General features: G+C 24.7%; 1 protein-coding gene across 1 annotated transcript in view; it reads right to left on the bottom strand.

The window, feature by feature from the left end:
- The window catches only part of LOC111633481, a 34140-nt gene extending 22215 nt beyond the window's left edge, over positions 1-11925 (bottom strand). Inside the window, exons 1-2 of the mRNA XM_023378062.1 lie at positions 11793-11925; positions 865-1010 (exon numbers count right to left, since the gene is read on the bottom strand). Of these exons, the coding sequence (XP_023233830.1) occupies positions 865-994 (130 nt within the window). The 5' untranslated portion in view covers positions 995-1010; positions 11793-11925. The remainder of the gene's footprint in view (positions 1-864; positions 1011-11792) is intronic.
- Positions 11926-13537: the final 1612 nt, after the last annotated feature.

Raw genomic sequence — 13537 nt, 5'->3', positions numbered from 1 at the left:
TCAAGACAAATGCTTCAAAAGAGAGTGAACAAAATCATGCCCACACACTCATACATACTGAAAAAACTCAGTTTTTTGCATTTCTTGATGTTTCAAGGTGCTAAGTCAAAAATGTAAAAATCTTGGGGGCTCAGTTTTTGACAGATTGTTATATATAACAGAGGGAAAGTATGGCAGAGACAGGAAAATAAAAAGTTTAAATCATGATTTTAGTATATATTTGAAAATGAAAAAAATCTGAGATAATAGACTTATGATTTGTTTATAAGTCTATAAAATGATTTTAAACATTTTGCACTCTAATAGATAATTCTGTTTCAGGATGAGTTAATTCTTCAAAGAATTACTCAATTAAATGTATTGTTTATATTTTCAAGAATGCTAATAAATTATAAATAATAAAATTCAATCTTGCAAAAATAATTTACGATAATAAACTGAATAATCTTAATAATTCAAAGATTCAAAGCTGAATTATTATAAAAAGTTCTTACAAAAAGATATTTTGTAATTTTTTAAATTAAGTAAAACATGTTTAGTTATGTTTACATTTAGTTCAGTGTGCTTTTTAATCTTAATTTTGTCATGAAAGAATAAACTTACATTTTATTATTTTAATAAGAATAAATCTACATTCTAATTGCATATTTTACTTTCTATTCCTTCAAATATGGAGTAAAATAGAAATGCACAATGCTTTTTCAGATAGTCAAATGTTTTATTATATGAATTATATGAAAAATATTTATGACCTTTTTATGCTAGTTACAGAAAATCTGTAATTTACATAGATAATATAGACAAAAAAATTTTAATATTTAAATTTTAAAAATTCTGTAAATGTACACTTTTTAAAGTACATACCTCTTTTATGAAATTTCCGAGAAAATTTTATTATCCATGGTGGGTTAGAAGAATACTTGTATAATAAAGTCCTGTTATTCTTGAAAATGGCAATGCCAAAATGACGAAAATAAGTACCCAATATTGTCATAATTATCTATTTCAATCTAATAAAGAATGAATTACCAGTAAGTATATTTTAATTCTAAAAATCTTGTTAAAAATATACATAAAATTTGAATATGATTTATTACACATTTCTTCTATATTACATAATTTCCTGTATATCTTACTTAATAAAAATTATTACAAAATTGATATTTAATTGTAATTTCCTTTTTTACAGTGAAATATTAAGTAATTTGTATTGCATTGTAATATATTGTATATGTATCAAATACAGTATCTCATAAAAATATGTTAAAAAGAAATTTAAAGTTTCTCAATTAAATGACTACATAGTAACTGCTAACCTAATTAGATATTATAGATAATACAAAAAAAAGCCTTGATCATTGGTCCTGATAAAATTGACTTTCTGAACTATTATAATCTTTATTTTTAGAGAAATAAAAGATCTTTAATATCTCAATATTTATTTCAAATAAATAGTTTAATCATTTCTATAGCTATACACCAACCAAAGCCAAATATTATCAGGCTAGAAATGGCTATTCAATTAGTTTAAAACTGATTTTTATCTACAGCAAATCTTGAAGAAAAATATATTTGAAATTAAAAAGTATTTTTTTAGGGAGAAAAAAAACCTATGAAATTATAGTCCAAATATTATCTAAATTAATAACAATATTAAACTTTAATCATCAACATAACTGAAATTTGATAGTCTTTTGTAAAAAAATTAATAGAAGTAAAACATTAATATTCGGCTTTGGTTGGTGTATAGCAGTGTTTCTCAACGGGGGCGATATTGTCCCTATGTAGGTGTTTTTCGATGTTGAGCGGGCAATTAGTAACAATTTATATTTTGGGGGGGCAAAAAACAATTTTCTGGGCGATATAGTAAAACTGAGGTATACTCACTCAGCAGTATGCAAATCAAAAACACACAACACCTTAATTTGCTGAGAAAATTTAATGAAAAAGCATTTTTGATTTTTGATATAGTAAAACATTATATTAAGAATAATTAGATATTTTATTCGTTATATCTTACAATAATTAAATAACATTATACTAGTCACTAGTTTATTCAATGCAGTACGAATTTGGCATTAGCCTTGGCTTTCAACATTGGAATTTTGAAGTGAAGGGGGCGATACTACGTAACGGTTTTATTGAAGGGGACGATACTACGTTGGAGGGGGAGACGATTTGTTAGAGGTTGAGAAACACTAGTGTATAGCTTTAAACATATCAGGTGTAGTAATGATGTTTGATCATTTCTATAATTAAATATTCTGAAGAGCTGTTATAATTTTTCTGAAAAATTCATTAAATTAATAAAAAATGTTAATTTTAAGAAAAGTAAAGTAATTAATTGTAAATGAGAAATATAATGCAGAATAAGAAAATTAAATATATTTACATAGATTAATTGAATAAAATCATGAAAACATTAATTATTATACTCACCTTACACTTTGATCACACCATTCATTAAAAACAAATAAATAAAAATAAATATTATTTCTGATTCATCCATAATTAATGACTTTTATAAGTTGCAAAAAGCATTTCATTTATTTTTTTACAAAAGACTAATCAAATTTCAGTTGTGTCAATGATTAAAGTTTAATATTATTTTTATTAATTTAGATAATATTGATATTTTGACTATAATTTCATAGATTTTTTCCTCCCTAAAAAATAAATACTTTTTAATTTCAAATACATTTTCTTCAAGATAAACTTATGAATTTAATCTACAGCATAAAACTAATTGAAATAACTTTATGTACTTGCATGAATATGAATACCTCATACTCAAAATAAAAGATCCTTTGAAAATAAAAATCAAAAAGGAGTCATGTGCCAAGACTCCTTTGATTTTATTTTCTGTATTTATTAAGGTTATTCAAATTAATGTAATGTAATTTGTGTAGATATAACTTGTGTATAGTCATGCAAGTACATAAGATATACACAGTAGAACCTCGCTTATCCGGACTAATTGGGGATGAAGGTAGTCCGGATAAGGTAAAATCCGGATAATCGAAACAAATACTTTGTCTTTTAATGATAATACAAACACGTTTTCTTTTCGATGACATATCGATAATATTAAAAATAAATACTTTATTTAAATTGCGATCAAATTTTCAAGAAACAAATGTTTTATTGAATTTGGACTACTATTGACCAGCGCTAACAGATTAGCTGTTGTTTAAAAGGACCTCTGGCGGCTCAAGAAGACGGATTTTATAAAATAAAAAGCAGTCGAAACTGCATTTTTATGAATAAAAATTTGTCAAACTATTTATCATTTTATGACGAGTAAAATTTTTTCGTCGTGTTCGCGGCTTTTAAATAATGCATAAACCTTTGAGGCACGAGGCCCTTCGTACTGCGAGGCATAGGCAGTGGCCCACGTCGCCCATGCCTTACGCCGCCCTTGGTTCTAGAAATGATGTAATTTGAGTATAAATTATTTATAAATACGTAAGTCAAGTTATATTTTTATTACGATGCAAAATATATTTAAGAGTTTACGACCACTGTGCCGGGTGAGACGTTGTTGAAACAAGAAATGTTATGCATTTCATCATGTACATAAACAGTGTCGTAATTCGCCAAGTGCAAATCAGCAAATTCGTAAAATTTTTGTTTATTTTGAACAATCCGGATAATAGAGGTCCAGATAATCGAGGTTCTACTGTACCATCATGATTGTAAGCTGTATGAGTAAGATCATCTTACTAAGATACTAAGATGTATGAGTAAGGTGTATGATACATCACATAACTTTACAAAATACACAAATATATTGTCATTAGATTGATAAAGAGCAAATATTTTAACAAACCAAACATTGTACAAATGCTGTAAAAAAACTCTGACACAGGAAAGTTTCTTTGCACAGTAGTAAATTTTTAGAACAAAGTTATCAATTTTATTGATAATATCTGAATCACCAAATCATGGAATCAAAAGAAAAACAGTATTCTAAATTTGTAATTTTTAATAAGCCAACAACTACCAGAATGTATTGAGCTATTATATTGTGATTATTTTAAATTAATTACTAAAAATTTATTACATATGTACACCAAGTTTGTAGAATTCTTGTTGTAATTTTTTTTTTCATCTTATATGTAAGTTGAAAAAAAATTACAGTACAAGTTAAATTCAAATTTTGCATTAAAAAAACAAAATACTTTTGGATTTCTTAGACTTAAAATTTATTCAATAATAGAATAATTTATTATTTATAAAATTTATTCAATACTGTAAATTATCCTAATCAAAAATTCCAATCCATGTCAATTTTTCTCTCTTAAAATTGTTTAGGATTAATTTTTAAATCAAATATGAGGTACTGACATTGTTCATCTATTAAATCAAATTCAAAAATAAATAAATAAATAAATAAATACTATTTTATAGAATATGAAAAAATAAATAAATTTGCATAAAAATTTTTACCTGATACTGGAAAAAAATAATACATATCATAATGTAATCAACAGCATTTTGTTTCTTTCAATGCAAACTTTGATTTACATAACAAAATTTTCAGATATGAAATTCATATTTTTTTGAAAAACAAAAGTTTGAACTCTCATTTTATAAAACAGTTTCTTTCAGATTTTTAATATATTTATCTAATTCTAATCTGAAAATCTTTTATATTGGATTAATTATATATCTTTTCTTTTGGTCTCTTTGGCTAAAACATTACACCAAAGTTTTGTTATAAATTATAGAAACTAGTATTAATTCATTGTTGTTTTAACCTGCAATTTAAAATTAATGGATTTTCTATATTTTGATGTTTGCAGTAATTTTAAACTTTGAAACATTGAAACTAAAGTTTACTCTTTAAAATTTGTCTGAAAATATTATTTTATATAAATTCTCTCTCTCATATTAAAAATGTTTTCATTAGTAAAACAAACTTATTTTGTTTTTAATTATAAATTTAAAATATCACGATATTTTGCCACAAGGAAATTGAATTACAAATATTTATGCTGTTTTTACTTTTTCTGTATAATTTATTATTATAATTGACCTTGACACAAATTGACTTTTCTAAATGCACTCTCTTTTATATTTTTAAATTATCATTTTTATAACATAATTAAATGCAAATTATAATTAAATTAAAACAAAACTTATTTTATTACTGAGATAGAATTTTAAAAAGAACAAAGTCTTACTGAAACTAATATTTTTTTATGAATTATTTTATTTTGTTTTATGTTGAAAACACATCGACAGCCATATGTTTATTTCTTATTTTAATAAGATTTTTAAAATTATTTTAAACAAATGAATATTTAAATTATTTACAGAAATGCTTAGTCGTTTCTTTATTCACATTCTGTGACAAGGCAAAAAGAGAAAATTATAAATATACAAAATGATTAATGAAGTTTTAACCTGAGTCAGCAAAATTTCAATACATATCATCATAAACATTAAATTCTTAAATGTAAAATTTGTTTTAAAGCATAAATTTAAATTTCTTGGAGTAAAAACTTTTAAATAAAACTTATCATAATTTCTTTAAAGAATTATCACTAGAAAAAAGATTTAAAACAATTTGTGATACTGTTAAAATATATTTTGTTATTTCATAATTCATTTAATTGAAGTAAAAGATGTAATTTATCTTAAAGCATTAGAATATATCAATTTATCTTCAAAAGATGTTTTAGTAAGGTTAATAAATTGATCAAATTTAACTTCGTAATATATATATATATGGATTTTTACTTTTAGTATACTCAACAGATTAAGTAATAATCATTAGAAAACTTTTAGTAAAGCCAAAAATGACTTAGTAGTAAATTATTCACAACTTGCTTTATTAGAAAATGATAATTATACAGTAAGGATTGAATTATTAAACAATACAAAAACAGTTTTTTAAGTGCACTGTTTATGGCATAAACATTTTTTCTTGAAAATTAAGAATTTCAATTACTTTATTATATATTTTCATGAAATAACTGTACCTTCCCCCACATTTTTGAATAATTCAAATTCATATTATAAATATCTTAGTATTTCAACTTTTTGAAANTATTACGATGCAAAATATATTTAAGAGTTTACGACCACTGTGCCGGGTGAGACGTTGTTGAAACAAGAAATGTTATGCATTTCATCATGTACATAAACAGTGTCGTAATTCGCCAAGTGCAAATCAGCAAATTCGTAAAACTTTTGTTTATTTTGAACAATCCGGATAATAGAGGTCCAGATAATCGAGGTTCTACTGTACCATCATGATTGTAAGCTGTATGAGTAAGATCATCTTACTAAGATACTAAGATGTATGAGTAAGGTGTATGATACATCACATAACTTTACAAAATACACAAATATATTGTCATTAGATTGATAAAGAGCAAATATTTTAACAAACCAAACATTGTACAAATGCTGTAAAAAAACTCTGACACAGGAAAGTTTCTTTGCACAGTAGTAAATTTTTAGAACAAAGTTATCAATTTTATTGATAATATCTGAATCACCAAATCATGGAATCAAAAGAAAAACAGTATTCTAAATTTGTAATTTTTAATAAGCCAACAACTACCAGAATGTATTGAGCTATTATATTGTGATTATTTTAAATTAATTACTAAAAATTTATTACATATGTACACCAAGTTTGTAGAATTCTTGTTGTAATTTTTTTTTTCATCTTATATGTAAGTTGAAAAAAAATTACAGTACAAGTTAAATTCAAATTTTGCATTAAAAAAACAAAATACTTTTGGATTTCTTAGACTTAAAATTTATTCAATAATAGAATAATTTATTATTTATAAAATTTATTCAATACTGTAAATTATCCTAATCAAAAATTCCAATCCATGTCAATTTTTCTCTCTTAAAATTGTTTAGGATTAATTTTTAAATCAAATATGAGGTACTGACATTGTTCATCTATTAAATCAAATTCAAAAATAAATAAATAAATAAATAAATACTATTTTATAGAATATGAAAAAATAAATAAATTTGCATAAAAATTTTTACCTGATACTGGAAAAAAATAATACATATCATAATGTAATCAACAGCATTTTGTTTCTTTCAATGCAAACTTTGATTTACATAACAAAATTTTCAGATATGAAATTCATATTTTTTTGAAAAACAAAAGTTTGAACTCTCATTTTATAAAACAGTTTCTTTCAGATTTTTAATATATTTATCTAATTCTAATCTGAAAATCTTTTATATTGGATTAATTATATATCTTTTCTTTTGGTCTCTTTGGCTAAAACATTACACCAAAGTTTTGTTATAAATTATAGAAACTAGTATTAATTCATTGTTGTTTTAACCTGCAATTTAAAATTAATGGATTTTCTATATTTTGATGTTTGCAGTAATTTTAAACTTTGAAACATTGAAACTAAAGTTTACTCTTTAAAATTTGTCTGAAAATATTATTTTATATAAATTCTCTCTCTCATATTAAAAATGTTTTCATTAGTAAAACAAACTTATTTTGTTTTTAATTATAAATTTAAAATATCACGATATTTTGCCACAAGGAAATTGAATTACAAATATTTATGCTGTTTTTACTTTTTCTGTATAATTTATTATTATAATTGACCTTGACACAAATTGACTTTTCTAAATGCACTCTTTTATATTTTTAAATTATCATTTTTATAACATAATTAAATGCAAATTATAATTAAATTAAAACAAAACTTATTTTATTACTGAGATAGAATTTTAAAAAGAACAAAGTCTTACTGAAACTAATATTTTTTTATGAATTATTTTATTTTGTTTTATGTTGAAAACACATCGACAGCCATATGTTTATTTCTTATTTTAATAAGATTTTTAAAATTATTTTAAACAAATGAATATTTAAATTATTTACAGAAATGCTTAGTCGTTTCTTTATTCACATTCTGTGACAAGGCAAAAAGAGAAAATTATAAATATACAAAATGATTAATGAAGTTTTAACCTGAGTCAGCAAAATTTCAATACATATCATCATAAACATTAAATTCTTAAATGTAAAATTTGTTTTAAAGCATAAATTTAAATTTCTTGGAGTAAAAACTTTTAAATAAAACTTATCATAATTTCTTTAAAGAATTATCACTAGAAAAAAGATTTAAAACAATTTGTGATACTGTTAAAATATATTTTGTTATTTCATAATTCATTTAATTGAAGTAAAAGATGTAATTTATCTTAAAGCATTAGAATATATCAATTTATCTTCAAAAGATGTTTTAGTAAGGTTAATAAATTGATCAAATTTAACTTCGTAATATATATATATATGGATTTTTACTTTTAGTATACTCAACAGATTAAGTAATAATCATTAGAAAACTTTTAGTAAAGCCAAAAATGACTTAGTAGTAAATTATTCACAACTTGCTTTATTAGAAAATGATAATTATACAGTAAGGATTGAATTATTAAACAATACAAAAACAGTTTTTTAAGTGCACTGTTTATGGCATAAACATTTTTTCTTGAAAATTAAGAATTTCAATTACTTTATTATATATTTTCATGAAATAACTGTACCTTCCCCCACATTTTTGAATAATTCAAATTCATATTATAAATATCTTAGTATTTCAACTTTTTGAAAATAAAGTGAAATGAATTAGCCAATCCATAAGTATTTTCTTAATATAAGTAAAAAGTGAAAATAGTTTTCATCTTTCCTTTAATTTATCCTAATTTTTCACATATATTTTAATATAACAGGTGATTATAATTAAAGTATTTCAATTTAAAGTCATTCCCATAGAAAATTAGTAGTAACAAAACTCACCACTACAGTACTATTGGCACTGAAGACAACAAACATGTTATTTGTACAAGATACTCATTCCATACAGAGATGAAAGACTTTTGGTAACCATATTAAGCGCTATCACTATCTTAAGATATAAAACCTTCATGTGACGAACAGTGTGTTTAATGCAAACTGTAATTGATCCTGTGTGATGCTTCACACATGCATTGTGACACTGTCTTTCAAGATTGTTGCAAATTTGGCATTCTTGATAAACCACACTGAGTTCCTACAATCAAAAAAATCACCTGAACTAAGTTCTAGAAAATGATGTAGCAACACAATAGGAAATATTGTTGCCACCTTTTCAAAATTGCTGACCTGGGCAATAGGTTTGTTCCAACACAAATCACTGACTGGTTTGAATTTGAAACCATACAAGGCATGCACAATGTCATTTTACAGCCAAGAACTGTACCAGTTTTAAACCAGTTTGGGACTTATGTTGGAACAGACCTAATAGATATTTGCAAGTTAGAATTTTATAAGTATATTTTCAGTCACTCTTAGCCTAGGGATAAATTTGGGTGGGATGTGATGTTAAAATCTTTAACCATTAAAATAAAATACTCAAATATTTTTATAAATTTATTTTGTTTTATCACAATTTCTACCAAAACCAGACAAATTAATAATCAATCTGGAACATGAATTTAAAAACTGGCTCGTCTGGGTGAAAACCAGCCTGATGGCAACGCTGATAGGAAATGCTTGACTAATTGCTCTTATTGCTGAAATTTTGTCACAAACTGCTGTTTGCAGGGTTCAATATGTGGAGATGCTCCATCTTGCATGAAAGCGGTTGACTCAATCAATTTGGGGTCAAACAAAAATGTTGAGCTCAGTATCTCTGGAACATCACAAAGCATGCTATAGCCCATTGGGACTAGCTTCTTTGAAGAATGGTCTAAAGGTAAATATACAACCCAAAAAGCAAGAGGCTCTAATCTCAAAAAAATAAAAAATAGTTGTACACTCATCATATCTAATTAGTATCCTTAAAAAAATCAATACTGCCCAATATCTAGCATGAAAAATGTGTAATTATTACAGAACCTTTTGCCTTTGGGCAATAAAAATGTGGCTGTTACACCATCTTCGTACCACTGCAAAAGACAGTAATAGCAAATCAGCTTTTGCTTTGAAGCATGTTTAAGTATCAAGCCTCAAGCTTGGGGTACTTTCTCAGTAATTGATGAATTTCTCAAGATGTTCATTTGTAAAGCCAGCTTTCTTCAACATAGTGAAAATTTCTTCTTACATGGCTCTTCAAAGCCTTAAGTATTCCAGGTGTCCTTTAATCCCTTGGTTGATCCTCATTATTGTTAGTTTCCTTGTCCTCTTAATGGTACAGTACAAGTTTCTTTTGGCACTCCCAAGTTTTAGAAGATGGCAAATTTAAGTTTTTATCATTTCTTGAAGAAAAAGCTATAGATTGCATCACATTTACTTTGTAGTTCCTTCATTACTAACAGAACAGACTGTAACTTACCTTACATAGAATTTGAAAATGGACAAATAACAAATAGAACTTGTATGAGAATTTAGATTATGTGCATGCCATAGGCACATTAAACTAAGGCAAACTTTGTATCAGAAGTTATTAAAATACAAGGTGATAAAACTTTTAAAGATTTGAACACTTTTACATAAGATATCAAGTGTAACAGCCTTTTTATATAAAAAGGACTACATTACATTTGATGAGTGAAAATTACAGGGGAAAAAAATCAAAAAATGAAGGAAAAAATGTCTGGCTTAGAAAAACAATAATGTAAATATTTTTTGTTTTAAAAATATGTAAGAACTGATTGCTGAATTTTTTATTAACATGATTTAATTAATTTGGCATGTTTATTAATAAACACTAGTACCTAATAACTAAAATTCAATATATTTTCATATGTAGTATACTGTATACAGTTTTAAATTATTTTAAGAAGTTATGTTAAAGTATCTATCTATCATTTAAAGTCATTACTAAATGAACATAACTATGAAAATCATTTCAGGAAAAATTAGTATGGGAAAGATTTATTTTCAAAGATATCTAAATTATCTAGAGGGAGGTTGAATGGAAACGTGTGATAAATGTTTTTAATCATAAAAACCTAGATAACAATTCAAAAACAATTGATAATGTACCAAAAAAGTTTTGAACAATATTATTTATGATAAAACTAATTAATTAGATTTCTCCCACAATAACTATAAAAAAGGGGGGAAGAAACCAAAAAAATGCAAATTAGATTTACTTTTAGTTATATTACACGAATGATATCAAAAACAACAGAAATAAAAAAAAAAGAATTGTTTCCATGGAAATGAATAATTAAAAAAACAATTTTTGTATACAACAAATTCAATATAATGTGCGAAAACGTGCAAATTAACCATGATTATCCATTGTAATTAAAAAAAAGGGAAGAAAAGTAGTTGCAGTTCGTAATAAAAGCATGTGCAATTATTCTAAATATAATTCAATGTAAACTACTAAATTCGAGATAAATATGAAATCACGCATATGTATTAACAAATTGCTCTGTTACAGTGCAATATTTAATTTGAATGACATGTCAGGTTAGGTTTGATTATATTTTTATTCGTAAATCTTTTGAAGATGGCGCTATTTAATAACATTTATAATGTTTTAATTTACATCAATACACATTTTCATTTTTCTATTATCAAATACCAATATATCGGTCTTTCATGTTAGGTATATTTTGAACTTTGACATTTAACTATTAAAAAATAATAACGCTTATGGTTGCGAGATTATTCTTTTTTTTGTTTTGTTTTTTAAATATACAGTATATGTATTTTTCGCGTTTAAATGCAGACGAATTTTCAAATCGATAAGTAGGCAAAATAAATAAAGGGTAAAAATATCAAATTTTAAATGTAAAATTTCATAACTGCAATGAAAACATTGTAAAGGACCTAAAAATAAACCTACCTTTCGGTCGAGAAGAATCTGCCAATATGATGAAAACGAGAAATAATTAAATTCCCATTGCAGATGATGGAAAAATACTGCCTGACAGACGCTCGTCTCCTATTGGTGAATATGGTACGTCCTTGATTTCATATGTAATGCCGTATTGTATTTTTATTGGTTAATTCAAATATACTTGCACGTGCTTAGCATTTGAATATGTAAAATATGAGAAAATTTCAGTAATATTTAAAAAATTGTTTATCATAATTTAAATTATGCACTAAACGAAAAATTACTTTTTAAAAGTTTATTATCCGATTGGCTTTTCCAAGTTAGTTTCGTTTTTATAAAATATTTCTGCTCATATACATATTTATTTACTTATTTTTATCGAGATAGAATGGTAACAGATTTTATTTTATTTGTGCAAATTTTAAAAATCTAAATTGCACCATTCAAGTTAATGAATTTCTTTTCATTATAAATTTTAAAATATCGGGTGCATCGAATAATTGCCTGTTTTTTTTTTTTTTTTTAACTCTTACTGCCCTATAGGTACTAAGAACACTTTTATAGCAAGCCCATTATGGGCTATATTAAAGCCGTTTTACCAGGCAACGTGCCGGTTATTTAATGAATAGTTTAACACTTATCACTTTCATTTATTTTCATTTTAATTGAAAATATTGGAAATCAATCATGTGAATAATGCACTGATATAGCCAAGGAAACGAGGGCTATAGACCCCAAAAATATTTTTAATTAAAAACAAAAATTAAAATTGATTACAAAGTCTAAATATAATATTGATAAAAAAAATGTTTTATTATTTTGCTTTTTGTGCTAAAAATGTATTAATGAAATATAAAAACATATAGTAGCTCCTACAAAATTTAATTTCTGGATAAAGAATTTCAATGCTGTAATAATCAAATTATAATTCAAAATAAAAACGATTCAAACTTTTATTGAAAAAAACATTGAATTTTTAAACCTTCACCTTGTACCAGAAACCTAATTTTATTAAATGAGCTGTCCATCTATATACTTTATATAGGAAACTTAATTATAAGTAAAGGCTTAAACCAATTTTTCCTTTCTAAATAGCAGTTTTGAATCAATTCGAATACTCCTTTTTCAATATAAATGAAAACTTTGATTAAAATAATGAGAATTTAATGTAGAAAAAGAAATATAAATTATCAGATTAATCGGAACAACAGAAGTGATATGTTTAATAATCATTTAAGAAATATTGATAAAGATATAAAATTATCATCGATTAATCTAATTTGACAGAAATAAATATAAAATATATATTTAAAATAAGTTTAAAATTTATGAAACTGGAATAAAACTAAACATTTGATTTTATTAAATATATTTTTGAATATTTGTCAATAAATTTTTTTGTAACGTTATCAATCATCATTTTTATTCTAAATTTAAATTTGCGTGATATTTCTTCATCTCAGAATTAAATACATATAAAGATATACAATAACTTTTCGGACATTATTTAAATTTTTCATCATTAGTGTCCGTGAATTGTTGACATCCTTGAATAAGTGATACGGAAATATTCGTCAAGCAGTTGTAAAGAATGTAACACACCTTCCAATTGCTTGTCTCAACTCTAAATGTTATATTATTCTAAACCTATCGGCCATGGGAGACATGATCCTTGCACTTTCCGACACGGGGAGGCGATCCAAGAAGAAAGCAGTCGATGGAAATTGCGATTGCTTTGTTATTGTGTTTTG

This window comes from Centruroides sculpturatus, unplaced genomic scaffold (assembly GCF_000671375.1).
Source record: "Centruroides sculpturatus isolate CEXI.00-Female unplaced genomic scaffold, Cexi_2.0 scaffold618, whole genome shotgun sequence".
Lineage (NCBI taxonomy): Eukaryota > Metazoa > Arthropoda > Arachnida > Scorpiones > Buthidae > Centruroides > Centruroides sculpturatus.
Note: the sequence above shows the minus strand (reverse complement) of the source record. Positions and strands in the feature narration are given on the sequence as shown.